The following is an 18,920-nucleotide window of genomic DNA, read 5'->3' on the forward strand; positions in this document are numbered from 1 at the left end:
AGGTGCCCTTGGGCAACCTGGTCTAGTGGGAGGTGCCCCTGCCTATGGCAGGGGGGCTGGAACTCGATGATCTTCAAGGTCCTTTCCAACCTAAACCATTCTATGATTCTATGAAAAAATTCTTGGCAATACATTTGCATTGGCTTTTCAGAGGCTTTGGCTGTTGCCCCATATTTAGATTCAAAGGTTATTCAATATGAACTTACAAAGTTCAGGAAAAGATTAATACAATTACCAACTGGTAAATATTGCTTAGAGTAAAATCTTTTTCATAATATATCTGTACCGCATATGTTAGTATGGACTGCATTCTTTCCTGGAATGTGAATGACCAAACCTGAAATCTTTATTCAGCTTTTGTCTTTTTCCTCGAGTTTATTTTGAAACCAATTGAAGACAGAGAAAAATTTAAAGTGAGAAATAAATTTACAGTTTTGAGGCTGTAAATCAGAGCAGATTTCTCCTTCAGGACAGAAAGCTGGTATAGCACTTTTCCTCTTTTTCATTGATGGAATCAAAGACTTCCCTTAACTTTTAACAGCTGTTCTGTATGTGGTTGAACATAAAGAATTAGTTGCAGTATTTCCAATGTCACCATTGCAAATGTGAATCTGAATTAGTTGTTCACGCATCAGATGAATGGAAAAAAGAAGTCTTCTGTGCCAAGGCAGAGTTGCTTTCAGTTCCTTTAGCAACTCTCATATTCTGAGAACAAATAAGGGCCATCAGACTGCAATTTTGGTTAGGTCATTATAAAAAAGGCAGTGCGTTCACTGTGTACATACAAGGGAGGCAAGGCAAGGCAAAGGAAAAAACTTCCAGCTATTGCTCTGTGTCACACTGGTAGTGTTCCATGTTGTTACTGACAACAGGCCGAGAATTCAAAAAATTGGATTTGAATATAATAGCTTGATATCCAGAATAAAGGCATTAATTCTCTGCCTATTTTTTTCAAGTGCCATGTAAAAAATGCATCTCCAAAATTGTCTTTGAACTAAATTCCTATTATTTCCAGGAATGTTGTTTTCAGGCTTTAAAGTGTCAGTATAAAACCCACTAGGATTCAGTTCTACGGTGCCACGGTGTATAAAGGTTAAGGATAATATTTCTGGCTCCAGCTCCTTGTGGAGCTGTGATGTCCTTAATAATGTGGCCTAGTTGGTTTACAAATTCTAACACTATTCAATGTGAATGGCAGTGTTAGATGTCTTATAACATATATTTTTAAACATGCATTCTCATTTATAAAACACTTAGGCTTGAATACATGGAGGTTTCAGGAAACTTACGAAAATTTAAAGTAAAATCATCGGCTCATTGCATTTCATTTTAGCTGTTAACAACTGCTGCCTTGTGAATTTTCTCTCAATCACCTTGTCCCTCCACAGCGCTTACAGCCAAGAGGACTGAAGGCAGAAAGATGACTGTCATTTTTCCATGTATTTTTTACATCTAAGTTGAGATTTCCATTAAGAAATTGTTGTCTGCCAGCTCCTGGCTTGTTTAGAGAGATTGAAATCAGGCCTTTTGAAGACAGGACTACACCCCTTACTGGTAGGACATGGATTTTAATAGTGGAGAGCTGGTGAAAGCCAGAAATCATAGAATCATAGAATTGTCTAGATTGGAAGGCACCTTTGAGATCATCAAGTCCAACCATTAACCTGACACTGCCAAAACCACCAGTAAATCACACCCAAAGGACCACATCTACACGTGTTTTAAATACCTCCAGGGATGGCGACTCCACCACTTCCCTGGGCAGCCTGTTCCAATGCTTGACAACCTTTTCTGTGACAAACTTTTTCCTAATACCCTGGCATAATTTGAGCCGTTTCCACTTGTCCTATTGCTTGTTACTTGGGAGAAGAGGTTGACTCCCACTTCTCTACAACCTCCTTTCAGGTAGTTGTAGAGAGCAATAAGGTCTCCCCTGAGCCTCCTTTTCTCCAGACTAAATAATCCCAGTTCCCTCAGCCGGTCCTCATAAGACTTGTTCTCTAGACCCTTTATCAGCTTCGTTGCCCTTCTCTGGACACGCTCCAGCACCTCAGTGTCCTTCTTGCAGTGAGGGGCCCAAAACTGAACGCAGTACTCAAGGTGGGGCCTTACCAGTGCTGAGTACAGGGGAACAATCACTTCCCTACTCCTGCTATGGTGGTGGAAAGAGAAGCAGGATACAGAAAGAGACTTTTGGGATCCACAGAGGAGTCAAGGGAACCTCTGGGAAGGCAGAGAGCATGGTAGGAGCAGGGAGAGAGGAAAGATGTGAGTACTGGGTAGTGGACTCATACTGTCTTGAACTTTTCATCCATCTGGCTAAGGAAACAGGTCATTAAGCAGCCCATGGAAGCTGGTAGAAGAACTGGAGAAATAATAGTGTTTTTCAAGCAGAATATGATTTTAAAAATAGGAAAAGGGAAAGGCAAATGAAGTAAGAAATACTTTTTCAGCCATTTAAACTATTAAAGTTTTTCAACTACAGCCAGAATAATTGATGCATTATACATTCGGTGTGGAGTATTTTTATGAAAAATAGAATTAGATGGAAATTATGAATAAATTAGAATCAGTAAATATAATATTTTGAATTAATTGTACGCATTCCAAGTGTGTTAGAATTGAATACTAAAAAAGATATATAAAATGACTGTGATGTTAGCTTATGTACTACCATAAATCTGGAGCTTTATGAGGATGTTTTCAGGGAATTATGTAGCTCATTTTGGAAAGCAAACTTTATGATTAAAGATTTTTGCATACATCTTCAGTGAAAATTAGTACAAAAATCTAATAAATAGCAAGAACATTTTGGACTCCATTGCATATTTTCGCTGCATTCTGTTATTCTGGTTTATGAAAACAGTTGAAACAGTCATGAAAATTTGTAGTAATTTTCACTGTCATCACTGCCACTCAGAGATGGCTCAGTCACTGCCACTCAAGATGGCTTAAACTTTATTTGCATCAGGTGAGGAACAGGCACAATCAGTTACTGCAGCTCAGCTATTGATTATATAGTCACACCATATAAGGAATGTTCATTTAAGCTACAACATGCATTTTGAGAACATTAACAGTTGATATTTTTCAGTCTTATAGTGCTGAAGAAATAGAGAGAAATTAATAAATCAGAAATTTGACTAAAAAGTTGAGGATTCTTTCTAATCTTGAGAATGTCTTAATATTTCTTATACCTTAACGCTCTTCAACTCGTTTTTCTTTTGTTCCTTTGAGCACCTTGCACTTCTGATTTCTGTTCTGTTAAGGCTAGCAATATTGCTTAGTGTATAGTAAAACTATAGCTACCTGAGAGCATTCAAATAATTCATGTGAATACATGAAATACATTTTCAATTTTTGTGTCTTTTAATAAAGCTGAAGTATGTAAAAAGGACCAAATAAGTCAAAGTACTGCAATAAGCAACTATATTTGCACTTGTTAGAAAGGCTGAATAGTTTTCTTTTTTAGTGTTCATTTCCTGAATACTTATTTGATCTTTAGATTTACTTAAAGTTTAGTGAACATGCTATGTTATAATTTTGCTAAGAAATTTTAATCTATTGAAGTCTAAGCCTATTTGTGAAATTTAATTTCTATCAGTAGTAATGGAAAATAAAGTATGTAAGGAAAGGTAATATTTATTAGATTAAGAGTTATCACTGAAAAAAGTATGAAAGCATTAGGACATACACAACCTTTTCAGGGATATCCTGTATTTGTCAAGGGTGTGAAATCAATTGTACATGAACAATTGATTTTTGTTTTGCTTTGTTTTCCAGCTACATCTGTTGGTCTAATAGAATATCCTAGTTTTCCCTAGAAACATTTTTAATAGCCTTAAACATGCTCTGATCATCAGCTGAAACAGCATTACTGCAGCGTAGCTGAAATGGGGATAGAAATATATCCTGAGTGTTGACCAATTAGCCAGGTTGTAAAGTCATTTAATGTGAGGTCCCTAATGAAGTTGTGTAGATTAGGAGAGGAGTTGTCATAAGCTCCCTTTATAGCCAGAAGAGAGTCACCTACACACAGTACTGAAGATCGCTTTAGGTCTGATTTGCCTTTGATCATATTGGGAGACTGGCGACTACATTGCCAGCTGAGGTTGTCTGTCACTACATGAGCTGACACGAAGCCAGAGCACTTGAACAAAAGTAAATGTATCTTCAGAGGTATTAAATTATTATTATTTAATAATAATTAATATTTAATAATAATTATAATAGTAGTAGTAATAATAATAATTGGGTCGATCATAGGTATCCTTAGAGCAGAATAGATCATCTATGATACTGGTACAAACACAGCAGTCTGTTCTGCTTATAAGATCATATCTTGTTTATGACTTTTTGCAAAACCCAAACAAACTGCATGATGATATAAAAAATCTTTAGTATGTGTGCCTGAAGGCAGTGCTGCAAGTTATTTTTTCAATGAATTTGTTGGATTCGATTAATATGAACAGATTAGTTACCTTCCCTGGAGTGGAATTAAAACATCTGCAAAAGTTTTTTCCTTCTCCTTTGTAAAAGATGCATGTGAACAACGTGTTATTTTTATGCCTGATGTGGTCTTAGAATGTTTGCATTTGCTATGTATTCCATAAAATTATAGGCAAATGGGGAACAGCTGTATATCATTTAAAGTTTGACACCTCATTGATTAAGTCTTCCTATAGTTAGGTTTAAATGATTTCTATGCAGTATGTCTCATGAAAGGATGGACCTCGCATGCCTGCAAATGGACTGGCAGGGCATTACAGTAGTGCATATGGCAGATTATGTAATCTTTAAAGACTGAGAGAATTTACGTTACTGCACATATTTTGATTTTTCTTCTAGGTAAGGGAACGACTGAGGGTTTCTTTAGAAAGAGTCTCTGCACTGGAAGAAGAACTAGCTGCTGCTAACCAGGAGGTAACATAAAACACTTTCTCCCCTTTTGAGGTTCAATTTCTCTAATACTCTGTCCCATGTGTTCCCTGTCACTTTTCTTAAAACTGTCAGGGAAAAAAAAAAAACAACCCACAATTATAAATTATGTTCTGAGTAAGCTGCTCAGTGAGGCTTGTTTAAGGTGGTTGCAAGATTAAAACAACCTTCTGTTTACTGATTTATTCCCTTCTTCTATTCCCTTGTGAGAAAGCCAAAATCCAACAGCTAGTGAAAGATTCCCAAGCTTCTTATTGGACATGAAAAAGGAGTGAACCAATGAATATGTCAGATACTATAAACAATTTAATAACCTGAATTTCCATTTTACTATAAAATTAAGTAAAACCCACATATATATGCACATTGTATAAATGTTAACATCAATGGAGGAAGGATTATGGATGATCTTGACATTTAGGTTTGTCTCTTTTAATGGCAGTGTATCACGGTGAACTGTGGTGCCATATAACCACTGTGAACTTGGACAGGAGATTTTTTTCCTGTACTGTAGTTTGCAGAGTGTTCTCTTTTGTTTGAAAGGGTGAACAGCAACACAGAATTGTATTGCACACACAACTGTACACACATATAGAAAGGAATTTTGATCCCAGAGAGATGATTCTGAGGCCAGAAAATATAAATAATGATGTTTGCTGGTGACTTTACCATTTCCATCATGTTCTGAATCCCCACCTGAAGTGCTCTTCTCACACTGTCAAAAATGAGTCAGACAAGCAAGAGAGTTGGATTAAAGGTATTTTGGGTTATGTCCATTTACTGGTGTCTTTTTACTCAGACTTAAGATAGAAACTGAACGCAGCCACATACAAACTTAAAATACTACCAAATAATTCTGGAAAAATTGAATACCTGTAATTCAGAATAATGTGTGATAATGTAAAATAGAGACTTCTAAAGTTGGGGTTTTTTCTGATATTAAGGTAGAAAAGTTACATTCTTAAAGTAACTTCTTAAAAATAGGATCTGCAATTAAAATATTAGTACTCCCTTTTTATAAACTATGAACTAGGTATTTTGAATCATCCCTGTCTCCTCTAAAGTCACTGCGCTTCATCTGTGCAAAAATAAAATTCCTCTTTTATTCTTCCATTTCATAATGTCCAGAATACTTGGGTTAAAAAGATGTAGTTACACTATATTGCATAATCTCTTATTTGCACTAGCCTTAATTAGATAGAAAGCAGTCCTTTTGGTCAGTCAAGCCAACTGAGATGCATTGCACTTCTCTCATCCCTCCCATTCATGATCCGATTAAATCCAAGTTCACTTCACTGGGCATGCGACCAGGTCTTTAGAGCATTGCCTTGTTATTTGGAGTTTTAAAAAAATTAGTGAAACTTATATTGGCAGTAAGGAGTGAAAACTTATTCAATGTAACTTTCATAGCCTTTCTTACCCAGAATCCTTAGAAATGTTGTATAAACTTTGTGTCTACATGATGCTAAAAACATTTAGAAGGACATTTAGTCACCCAAGCATAACATGACCATTAACACAGTCTGAATACTGTGATTTGAGTTTCCTGTGAGGACTATTAAAGCTGAAAAATGGAAATTCAATTAAATAATAATGAAAAAGAGCTAGATGGAAAGAGATGTGGAAGAGAATGAGTGGATTATTTTCAAAGAGTTAATGCATTTGAACAAGAGTTCAGATAATGTTCACACAATTAGTTATTTAAATGAGACAAAATTAATTAGAGAACTGCAATATATAAGCCTGATTTTATACTAGATTCCACAGTGAATACAGAGGCATGAAATTTAAAAATTTATTGTACTGTATATGAAAATAAATGGGTCATGTTTCCAAGGGAATTGAATATGTTTTTCAGTAATTTCTGTATTCCTGTCACTCAGTGTCTCTTCTCCCAAGAGATATCATATTTTCTTTCATATCCATTTTCTCACACTGATAGTAAGAGTGTACTACACATTCAGGACTATATCTAAACATAAAATGGTGACAGTAAATTGGTCCCATGATTAAACGAGTATATGATTAGGTATATAAAAAGTATCAGATTCAGGGATAAAAAATAGTAGAAATGTGTATGTTAAGATAGCACCTTTCTCTGAAAGCTTATGGCTGTGTCTCTGACGCAGAGCAACAATGAGAAACCGCAGACACTCATAAGCACTTATTGGGCATATCCTTATATAAAAGAGAAAAATTGAAAGCGCCTAGAGCTTTCCATCATTAAATGGTAAATAAGCTCTCATGTAATAGTCTTTGTAGAATATTACCTACACACCAAAGTGATTGATAACATCTGTAACTCTGGCAAAGTGGATTTCAGCTCTAGTTGCCAACTCCATCTTACAAAGCACTTCCTATCTGGTAGGGAATAGTAACACACATAGTAACACAGACTTTAAACTGCAGGGACTATTGAGATGGACAGTTGGATGGAGTTGGGGGAACTTAGCTTGTGTAGCTAATATTTACATCACACAAGGGTAATGGAAAGGCTTTGGTCTGCAGTTCCAATAGCGACTATTGATGTAGCATAAGTCACAGCTGAACTTGTCAGAAATAAGAATGTCTGCCAAATGGTTTGTTTCTGTTTTGGTTCTGTCAAGGCAATAAGGTCTATAAAAAAGTGAGTATGTAGTTTATCTCCTTTTCACATAAATACTACACAGAAATTATTTTGATTTTATGTAATATTTTTTAATATGCTAGCAATTTGTAATATTTTTTGAAAGTAAATCCTCTATAAATTACAACATAAAATGTACATCAAACTATCAAGGGAATCCTTATATTTACTACAGGTTTAACTAAAATGTTATAGGGGTAAAATTAACCAAATCAGTTACATTAGCTATTCTACTGAATATGAAGTCTTGGTTTTAAATTGTGTCAAGCCAGCTTCTTATTAAAACACGTTTACAAACAATAAGCATTCTACTGTATCTTACAGAGCGTGCAATTCAGCTCAGAAATAGAACTGCTGAATTTGGGTGTCTGCATGTGAGCTGGATATCTAAAATTCGCCTGTAGTCTGTGGAGCTGTAGTAAATCCAGTGTGCCAGATAACCTGCCAGTTAATCTGCCAGGGCTGCCAGATGCAATGGGAGAGCTGCATCTGCCCGGAGCTAGAGGTGGGGAAGGAATACCCTTTGTCACTGCGATGACACCAAGTGCCTGTGTTAGGCAACTGACTCTCACGACAAGCACATGTAGACATCTAATGCATAGACAGCTAAATTTAGATGTCTTACACCTTACAAACAGCAGAAGCTCTCTAAATCAGACAGTGGGCTTCTAGATATGGGGGAGGCACAAAATGGGCCTATATTGTACTTAGACAGTAGACTGCAATTCTTTAAATATATGTTTTACTGGGGGAAAAAGTTCTTTGACTGTACATTTTATTTTGCTGCAGCTGATTAGAGGCAGTAGAAGGGACCTTTAAACAGAGCAGCAATCTGGACTACTGTTAGAGAGCTTTCATGTAGACTGGGGCAAGATTACTGTCTACAGTAATTAAATTCCGTAATCATCCTTATAATATTTGCTTTTTATTACCAGTTATCACATGATGTACCCAAAATTATCACACTTTTTTCTTTTATGCTTACACTGGAAGCCATTATTTGTTCACAACTGGTAGATGTTGTTCATTGTGTCTGTTGTAGCGAAGATGAATGCTAGATATTGCTAACAATTTTCTGAAAAAAAAATTACCTCCCATTTTTAGTTAAAGTTACTATATTTACTTACTCCTCAAGTGCTTTTAACATGGTGCTGGTTCTCATCTGGCTCCACATAACCCATGGTCTCTCCAGATAGTTTTGATGCTGAAGATTGTAATTTGCAGCTAGCAATTAGACAAGCTGCAAGTGGTATATCCAATATCAAAGTTCAATGGTGTCTGTTTATGACCATTTTGAAGGCAAATGCAATGTTTTTCAGTGAGTATATGAACATTTTCAAATTCCAACAAGATTCTGCTAACCAGCTTCTTTTCTACACACTAATTGGAGAAGAATGAGTCTCATTTACAAGGGAAGTGGGATGCGAATTTTCCTTCCTGGCTTTGTCATTTATGCTCTTCATGGAAATTAACTTTAATATTGAAATTACTGACAAGATAACCTCTTTTGTTCCACAGCGTTTGAGAACCTATTACTAGCGTTATGAGTATGAGTCTCTGTTAAAAGTATGTTAACTACAGCATTTGCAAACAATACGCCAAGGTATTTCTTTAGTGCCATATATCACTAGGAACTCAAGCTCTAGTGGCTTCCACAGGGCAGGGATACATAGATTATAGACAGGTGGTACTATGGCCCATAGTGATGCTTTTAAATCCATATCTGCTGCCGTGTGCTGTGTTAAATGACGCCTGTTGTGATTTCCATTAACAGATTTCACTGTTTCCCAGAACTCTCAACAAATAGTTTCTCAAAAAATGACCTTTAGAGCCTTTTCCCAAGGCTTTTATGTAAAATTAAGCTATATACATAGTTAATACTATACTGGGGAAAAGTAGTTTTTTAAATGACTGTGCTTACTTTGCACATGAATTTTCTCCTGCCCTTCTAAAACATTTATCCAGCCCTTGTAAAATCTTCCTTTGTTAATAAGAATCGTATGATAAGTGGCTTTCCAAAACCCCTTTTTTTTTCTGGTTTGGTTAATACGTTGGCTTTTCTATCTTTCCTCATTCTTAGAAAATGTGGGGTGGAAAATACAGCTTTAATTACATATATTATCTCAAAGATATACTTTAGGAACGCAGAAAACACTGGGACTGTGTAGAATATGAAATTAGAGAAATTATTGGCTTTGAATTTATATATCACCGTGCTACCACACGCTTTTTTTCAGCAGTTGTTGAAAATGCCAATGCATTTTGCAGATGTCAAACAACATTGTATTGCTTCTGTCAGTTGACACATACATTATATTTAAGACACTTAGGCTTCATTTTAAAACCTCATTCTTACAATTTCCACTTGCTTCTACAGAATTTTACTCAACCTTTGAGGATAAATTTAACCCTGGAGCTATCAGAGAGATTGCAGGAGATTTGGACCATAGATCTCTGCTTCATATAACTGCATGCATTCTCTTATTCGGGCAGTGGGTTTCTTCCTGGCAGTGGGTTACTTTATTCATTTAGGGTGCCATAATGCTTGTTTTTATGGCATCCATGAAAGCATTCATAAATTAGTTACATCACTGAAAAGAAAGAATAATTTGTTATTTATGATTATTTATATTCTATACCAGAAACACCAGAAAATGTACCTGCTTATTTACCAGAGAACATTCAAGTACCATGTTAATTACCTAACTTTTGTATGCAGGGCAAGTCTAGAAACCAGGAAAAAATGCAGATAGTTTTAACGGTTGAGAACAGGTTTGACTCTGACCATGCTGCAGACATGATTGTAGTATCATTACTGCTAATGAAATATTCTGAAATATTTAGTATATATGTATTTTAATGTAAAATCTCAGCTAACTGTGGTGTGTGGCTACACGTGAAAACATTTTTTAGAGTAGAATTGTTGTTAAAGGAATAGTTTGCTGAGAAAAAATAGCATGTCCATTTCTTGAACACATAATATACACAGAATTGAATCAATCTGAAATTCAGAAATGGCGGATATCAAATCTCTGGATGAAACTGGGTGAAATTCAGTGATTTGGGTTTTTTTTAAGAAGTCCAGGCTAGATGGCTTACACCTATTTCTGGTGACTTTAAGTGTACTTTTTTGCAAAAAATCTGAAACAGCCTTCATCTATAGTACGTCATTTTACCATATTTTCTCAGAATGTGTAACTGAAAATTATTGCTTTGTAAACTCTCCTACATATTTTTTTTTTTTTTAAAAAAAAAGCTATAACTTTACACGGGTCTAACTCTGGAGAGACCTTTTTTGTGGTCTGAACTTTAATTTTAAATGTCTGTGTAATGGTGCCAAATTATATCTTTTCTGCAAAGTTGCACGTAATTAAAAATATCTTGGTTCAAAATGTAATCTTTATCTTCAAAATGTAATTGCTTTTCATTCTGCCCTTAACCTTAGCCATCTAGTTAAATGTTAACTCTGCAAAAAGTTATTGTTGCCTTTAAATTTCGAATGCAGTAATGAAGCAAAGTGATTATTTTTTTGTGGATGTTTCTCATACTCCATGTTCCACAGTATTAATTTCTGTCGTTACACGTTTGCATCAGGATGTGTAGCATGGCAGCTGAAGAGGTTGAAACAGCAGCACTACATCCTTCATTGCCTTATTTTTTTACAAAGTCAAAAAGAAATAAGCACAAGAAATAATCAGTTAAGTTTCTATAGCTATTTCATTTTATGTCCTCAACTAATTGTAATCTAAGATGACAGAGGGGAAAAAAAAGCACTACAATTCTTTGGGGGTATTGAGGGAGGCAGGGCTGATCTTTGCATTGCCATCAAAAGCGTTTTTTACTAAATTCAGGGCTGAATAGGTCTAAAATTCAATGCTTTTTTCAGATAATCACTTAAGAATGTTAATTTCTATTGACATATTTGACATGAACATCACTATTCCACTTGCAAAAGTAGTTTCTCTGTGTAATTTCCATAAACATCTACCACAGAGAAAAATTTTCCAAGCAATTTTGAGTACAGAAAGAACATATGTTTTCTGCAGTGACAGCAGATAATGATTTTGCACGTATTTGAGTATTGTTACACAATCTTGGTAAAAAATACTTGTAGATTTAATTTCCCCTTTGATAACTTGCCTTAGTCACTTAGGCCTATTTATGTGTTGGCCACAGGGTACCGTTGGCAACCCATTAATATATGTTAAATAGGTTCATCAAATTCAGTCTTCACTGAAATGATTTTGCAGACCAGAATTCTGTAGCTGCCCAAATGTCTTAGGGTATTTTCAAAAGAGATCCTGAAATGCTGTGTTCTCTTACCCCTCCATTTAGCATGTGGCCACCTGTAACAAATCCTAAAATACTGGTAGCATGTTCAAATTTTACATTGACTTTTCATCTCATTTGAATGCCTCCTATGTATTCATTAGAAGAAACCAATTTGTAAGAAGGACTGCGATTAACAGAAAGGACACGTGGTGTGTGCTCATGTGTTCATGGATAGCTTCTTGAGGAAAAGCATAACTGAAGGGAGAGGCTTTTTATTCCTTCACAAATAGAGTGTGATTAATAGTTCTAATAAGATCTTTGATATGGAGTGCTTGGTAACTTGTATATATTACTCTCCTTTCAATATCATGTCATAAAGACAATTGTTACTTTCTATTTTTATTTTCCAAATATTCTAAAATCCCAAATATGAACGGATTAGGGTGGTTCAGGATATTACTGCTGCTAAGGAAGGAGAAAGCTTCTTCCACTGAAATGGTAGATTCAGGCTACTAAGCATCTCCAGTGCAATTTTCATGTTTTTCTTAGAACTTTGTGTCATGGCTAATACTTCTCCTTCATTTTATTTGTTTGTGATTTTTTTCATGGGATTCGTTCTATAAATATTTGTGACTAGAGTGAATCCCGGTGTTGCAGATTCATAATTGAAAAGTCTAATTTTACTCCTCTGATTATTCACTAAACAGACAGAGATTCATTGCATCTCTCAATTTTCTGCTATGATACATCCCTACGTATCCATAAGTATTCATACATTACTCTTAGATTGATATAATGTTAGTTGAACTTTCTGAAGAAAAGAAAAATCTAAGTTTTGTAATATAAAGCTTAAAGAAACATGACAAAAGGAAAAAAAGTTATGTAAAACTCTGATTTGCTAATTCTTCTTTCTTTACTGTTCCCCCAAACCTGCTGTGCAGCTATGGAGCAATTGTTTAAAAATACATTAAAAGAACAGACAGCTAGGTGTTTGAAATCTATTTTGCAAATCTCTTCAAATCTACTTCATTATTTTGTCTGACAAAAACATTTCACTTAATGAAACCTTGGTCCCCCATGATTAGAAACATGGGTGGTTTAATGCTTTGGTTTTATCTCTGAATAAATGATGACTAGAGATTAAAAATTCCCAGTTTCCTCCAACCTTTGCAGCACAAATGCTCCATGAAATTAGCATCTTCATCAAAATAAGCATAAGCTTAATCCAGTATATTCTTGTGTATGTATGTTTGAAAAAACATTTCTAAGATGCTCATTCTGAAAACAAATTAGGTGCTGCTACTCTAATGTAAAAATGTAATCTTCCTTTTGTGTGTTTTCTGGCAAACATAGGCATGTACTAAATTCATTACTGTATAACAATTTAATGTGAGCATTTCGTGCAAGAATTTGCGGAGCTCCTCTTCCTACCTTGTGGCTCTGACTACATCTTCCATCAGCTGGATCTGCTGAGTTTCACCTTACTCACTTTTTCTAAAAGCAGAGAGAGGCTTAGCTTTGCTTTTACAATCTCACACTGACCTCAAAGTTGCAGTGATGTCACCAGTTTCGTCCTTACAACATGAATTCTCCCACACTCCAGAAAGTTTCCCCTCTGTCCTTGCAGTGTTTTCTTACCCGTTGTTTCACATTAGAAAAGTTTTGAGTAACACTTTATATCACTCCTTAAATGTAATTTCTTTTACCTTCTCTGCTGATTATTGTTAAGCAAGGGATAATAAATTTTTCATCTTTCACATCTTTTCTTTTTCCGACTTTTTGGTCCAAATACTTAAAGAAAAGTTACTAGGAAATCTGTGACAAATACTCATAGTATTCTTTTATTTAAATGTTATAGTCTCATTTTTATAATACCTTATAATGAGAAGTCTTCAGACTTCTGCCTTTGGGGTGAAAGTGTATTTTTATTTGCATCAAAAAATGTAGCCTAATCTTACAATTGCTGCAGAAATATAAATATTTATTGGCATATTTATTAGCTATATAGTCCATCCTCACATTTGTACCAGAGTGCTTTTGTTGTGCATTTCTACTATGATTATTATTGCATTACTATGTTCCCAACAGAGCTCCAGTAAAGGACCAGGACTCCATTTTGTTGTTAAAAAAAAATATTAAACCATGGTTCCTGCTCCATACCATTTATAATATAAATTTGCCTTGCAGTGTCCATTGCTCATACAGCTATGGAAGAGAGAGCGTGACTGTAAAGCCAAGCAAGGTAGCACAGTGACCTGTGCAGTATGTGCGGTGGTCGTCACTTAACCATTTTACTATCATAGGAGCTCCGTGAATGTCACTCGCAGGACTCGGGCTAGTCTGGTCCCTTTTGAATATTCTTGCTCATATAAGGATCGAAGTCATTTTAACAGGGGTGACCAGTTTACTGCTTCTATAGCACGAAAAGTAGGATGCAATCTGATAGAATTCATTGGTGCAATGATCGACTTTGTGAGTATCGATAGATGAACTTGGCTAAATTGCATAACTTGATTTTTGACACGTGATGGCTGTCGTGGCATCTGCTTAGGTGCGCAGTCTGCCACACAATTGCTGTCCTGGTACACCGCATAAATCCTGGTATGCTGCATGAATCCTAGCACGCCAACTGTGTCGTAACTCCATGCTTGGGAGTTAAGTAAGGAGTTCAGACCTTCACCCCAGCTCCATGCCTCATTTTTTAATGGAAGAGGGGCAGGGGCTGCATGCAGGGAGGGAACGACAGTGCTCTCCATGAGGTCCTGAGTATAACTAACCATAAGACATTCAGGGCTCACTACGTAACAGAACTGTTCTACAGTTAATCAGCGTGCCTGGAAAGTTTCTGTTTTCTGGATCTCGTGGAGTTACTGGAGTTATTTTGGGGGTCTTTGTAATATTTTATATTCATTGGTAAATTGGGATCACAGAGCATGTCTGACGTTTGTGCACAACAGCAAACAAATATATCAATATATGACACAGAGCTGTGAAACTGAAGAACATGTCTCAGAAAATGATAAACGGGTCTTCTGATATCTTCTCTACTTTATTCCAGAGAATTACGGACTAGGAAAGCTCTGCATTGCTAGCACAGGTTTTGTGGTTTTCTTATTTATCACATATTCCTTACCCAATGTAGAAAAAAGGGAGAAAGAGGAGATAGGATGACAGCCAAAGAAATAGAAACTGAGATAAGAATACAATGATGGCAGGAGCCAGATGTGTGCTTAGCATATTTCACAATAGTTTGCCTACACACCTTAAGATTGCAGGAGATTAATAAAACTGGAAGGTTATTTGTTTATGGTTAGCTTAGGGATTGTTCATAGTCAGCATGAGATTAGACACCGGGATAATTTCAGATTGGATTTAACGTCATATATTTGGCAGCCTGTTTAGGGAGCTTAACGAATCAACAGTATACAACTCTCACTGGCCCCAGTTTCGTAAGGTTATGGTAGCAAATCCCTTTACTTTAAACACACCAATATGCTAAAGTAAAGAACATAGCACATATTTAAAGTCATACGTAGCTGATTTGCATTGTAGAGGTCACTATTACTTGTACAAAGGATATCAGTGAAAATTTTAATGTCTAATGTTTAATTTGCTCACAGTATGCACACAGTGCCATTCATGAGACATCAGAAAGAATACATCACTTCTCTTTCATCTGGTATTTTGGGATTCATAAACTTTGAAATGCATGCCATTTTATCCTGCATTGGAGATATAAATTCAGCTTTAAGAATGTAGTTGATTATCTTTTTGTCTGTATCAGCCTCAGGGTCATTTGACATTTGTCAAATGAGTGTTCATGCAGATCAAGATAATTTCACTGCAAGTCTTGTCGATTCTTTATCATTTACAATCTTCTTGTGCATCCATCTTGATGAAAATGCAAAACATAACCATTATCCTTTGTTTTTAATCTGCTTGAACAATATATTGTTTTATCATTTGTTTAATGTGAGTCTTTGCAATGATTACACAACTTTGTGTATATTTGTTAAATAGTACATGATTTGTTAGGAACATCTACATCCACTAACTCTCAAATCAGATTTTAAATAGTGTAACAAGATCACAGTATTATATTTTATGCCTATTACTCTCTGTAATACATTTTTTAATGTATGAATAGGCTTTACATGCTGCATTTGAATAAAAGATTTGAATTAATGACTTGAGCAAATAAATAAAACCAAATTTAAGCTTGAATATATTTGTATATATTAATCAATATTCCAATTAACATATCAACTAGAAAATGTATCATTGGTATTTTCGTATTAGGTCACCTCAACTCAACAGTGCACATGGAAACAGTTTTCTGCAAATTCATAAGGTAGTTAACTACCAAAACAGTAAAAACTAACGTCTGTGAGCAGTATCCGCAATAACATGAATCAAGAATAATTTGCTACTCAGAGGTCTGTATTGGCCCTCCGATGTCAATAGGCAGAGCAATGTCCCCAAGCGCAACAAATCAGTTCCAAATTTCTTACTGATAGACTCTGAAGAAAATTATTGCCATTTTGCTACTGGTCTGATAATGCTGATAAACCAGCTTAGTGATAAAATAGTTGTGAGAAAAATAGGAACAGAGACTGTGCTGGGGGTATGCAAAGGATAGATGTATCTTGGTAAATGCTTACCTAAGTAATCATATCAGGAGATTTTTAAAATCAGTTTTTTTAAATTAAATGCAAACAAGTTTCCATCATATGTCTGTAACAGAAATAAATATAGAAATAATTTTACTTGGGGTTTGATGGGGCAAAATTAGATACTCATACTTTTTTGAGACCTTGATGGAATATGTCAGCATTAGGAAATATTAAATAATCTTCATTAATATTAATAGGAACTATCAATGTATATGTGGAATTATTCCAAGAGGAGTTGTAGAGGGCTTGTTTTACTTGGTTCAGTCCATAAGAAATGATGCAGCTTTCTTGACGTTGCACCTGGAGAGTGTAGTTTGGACACCTTTAATCGTGTAGAATCCATGGGTACCAAAAAAGAAGAAAAATAAACCATATGTATATTGAATTGGAAAATGGCTATGATGTTGGATTATTTTCTTCAGTAATCCTAGAATAAAAACATTATTTTAGAAGTTCCACTTATGAAGAATATTCTTTATCATTAAAAAATACATAAAAAACTGTATCAGTGAGTACCATATCCTTGATTTTCACTGGAGAAATCTGTGGGGAAAAAAAGTTACTCCCAGTAAGAAGGTCATTGAAAAGTGTTAAGATTTTGACTAAAATTTAATTGGTACATTTGGTTTAATATTTGAAATATAGACTTTAGTTCCCTTGACTGTGCTTTGATTTACAAAGACTGGGAGTTAGATTTAATTTGGGATTTCTTCAGTTTGTGCATGCAGATCAGGGCTTTGATACTCTTTAGTTGTAGTTCTGGTGTAAGGTTCATTTCCTTTCTGGATTTTTACTAATATCCTTTCTATCTGTTGTATTTTCACGTTTTGTACAATCAGTAGCACAGATTGTGATTTTAATACAGATACACTGTATAGGAAAATCTAATAAAACTGACTACACATGCGGAATAGTGGAGTTTTCATAACAGATGTGTCCAGTCAAAATAAATCTAAATTATCTCAAAGTCTCTAGGTGACAATATGCAGACAAAGTATATAAAATTTCATTTGGGGAAGACTGTTTTTACTTGGAGGGAAACATATTAATGCAATAAGAAGAGGAAAATGGATTTGAAGTGCAAATAGCTAAATACTTCATTTTAAGCTGAGCAGGATTTTTCAAACCAAATTATATACCTTAAGCATGGGTAGTTTTCAATTAAATGCTTATGTACTAAGAGGAACTACATAAAGCCGTAGAGGCACGTTATTTTATTTATGGTCAATATCCTGGATACTAAAATTAGGATTGTATGTATAAACTTATCTATACATATATAATTATATACACAAAGTGTGTGTGTAAAATATCTGTGTACACGTTATCATATATGTCATATATACACACACGCTGTGTATATATATTTCAATAACTCATATTGAGATGAGAAAAATGAAGATCATAATATTTCTGCCAAATCCATCCTCAGCTCTGACCAGCTGGAAATCAGTGCCTGTACTACCAACGAACTCTGGGGCTTTTGTATCCTGGTTTGGGTACATTCCTAGTGTCTTTGTGAGAGTAATAATGAAAGAATAATAATTTTTCTACTATTTTGTTGAGCTTGGTTAGAAAAAAAAAAAAGCAAGAGAAATTAGTCCGCAGGTGTCAAATATACACTATAATGCAACCATGTAATTGATATTTGTTATTATTTTTCCATTGTGTTACTCTGTAAAAGGCAGTTCTTTCACTGTGTCATATTTCATACAACTTTTTGAGAAATTAAAAGTAGCTTATTTTTGTTTACTTGGATAAGGATTTCTGAAGAAAATGTACTGAAATGTACCTGGTAATCTTCTGTGAAAAATCTTGACATTCTTTTTCATAATAGCAGCCGCACAATTGCTTTAAATGACTCCTCTTCTGTTTACAAAGTGTTGCCGGTACACCACAGAAATAAATGGTGCATGCTGTAGCCTACATGCAGTAGCACAAGACAGTGATTTACACAGTAACACTTAATTTGGTTCAGAACTCATAATGAAGGAGTGACTAGTAAACCCTATTGCCTTATTACCAGTGTATTATTGCATTTAAACTATAAAAATGACTGCTGATCCGGGCACTTAGTGTTCAGAAGGAGTCAGGGCTCACTGATGGTGTAAACATGAGCGGTCCGCTGCTGCAGCCAGCTGAGTGCCACAGCTGTGGGCTACCCCTGGACCACAGTACCCTTGCACAGACAGAAATGACCTTCCTAGGCATGTCAATAAAACCTATAGCCAGGACCTCTCAATAGTTATCACGAGCACAAACACCAACAGTAAAAGATCACACATGTGGTTAGTATTTTCATGTTTTCCAGTTAAAATTATGAATCTGCCACAGATTCAGAGCATCTCCAGTCATCCTGGTGTGTTGTCCATCATTATTTGCACTTCAGTGACACCAAAGCAGGGCCTGAA

At 35.3% G+C, this 18,920-nt stretch overlaps 1 protein-coding gene across 1 annotated transcript in view; it reads left to right on the plus strand.

The window, feature by feature from the left end:
- The window catches only part of PPFIA2 (protein tyrosine phosphatase, receptor type, f polypeptide (PTPRF), interacting protein (liprin), alpha 2), a 358,128-nt gene that overhangs the window by 241,963 nt on the left and 97,245 nt on the right, over nucleotides 1-18,920 (plus strand). The window contains exon 6 of the mRNA XM_009882625.1: nucleotides 4,849-4,923. Within this exon, the coding sequence (XP_009880927.1) occupies nucleotides 4,849-4,923 (75 nt within the window). The remainder of the gene's footprint in view (nucleotides 1-4,848; nucleotides 4,924-18,920) is intronic.

Source organism: Charadrius vociferus, unplaced genomic scaffold (assembly GCF_000708025.1).
Source record: "Charadrius vociferus isolate BGI_N301 unplaced genomic scaffold, ASM70802v2 scaffold72, whole genome shotgun sequence".
Classification (NCBI taxonomy): Eukaryota; Metazoa; Chordata; class Aves; order Charadriiformes; family Charadriidae; genus Charadrius; species Charadrius vociferus.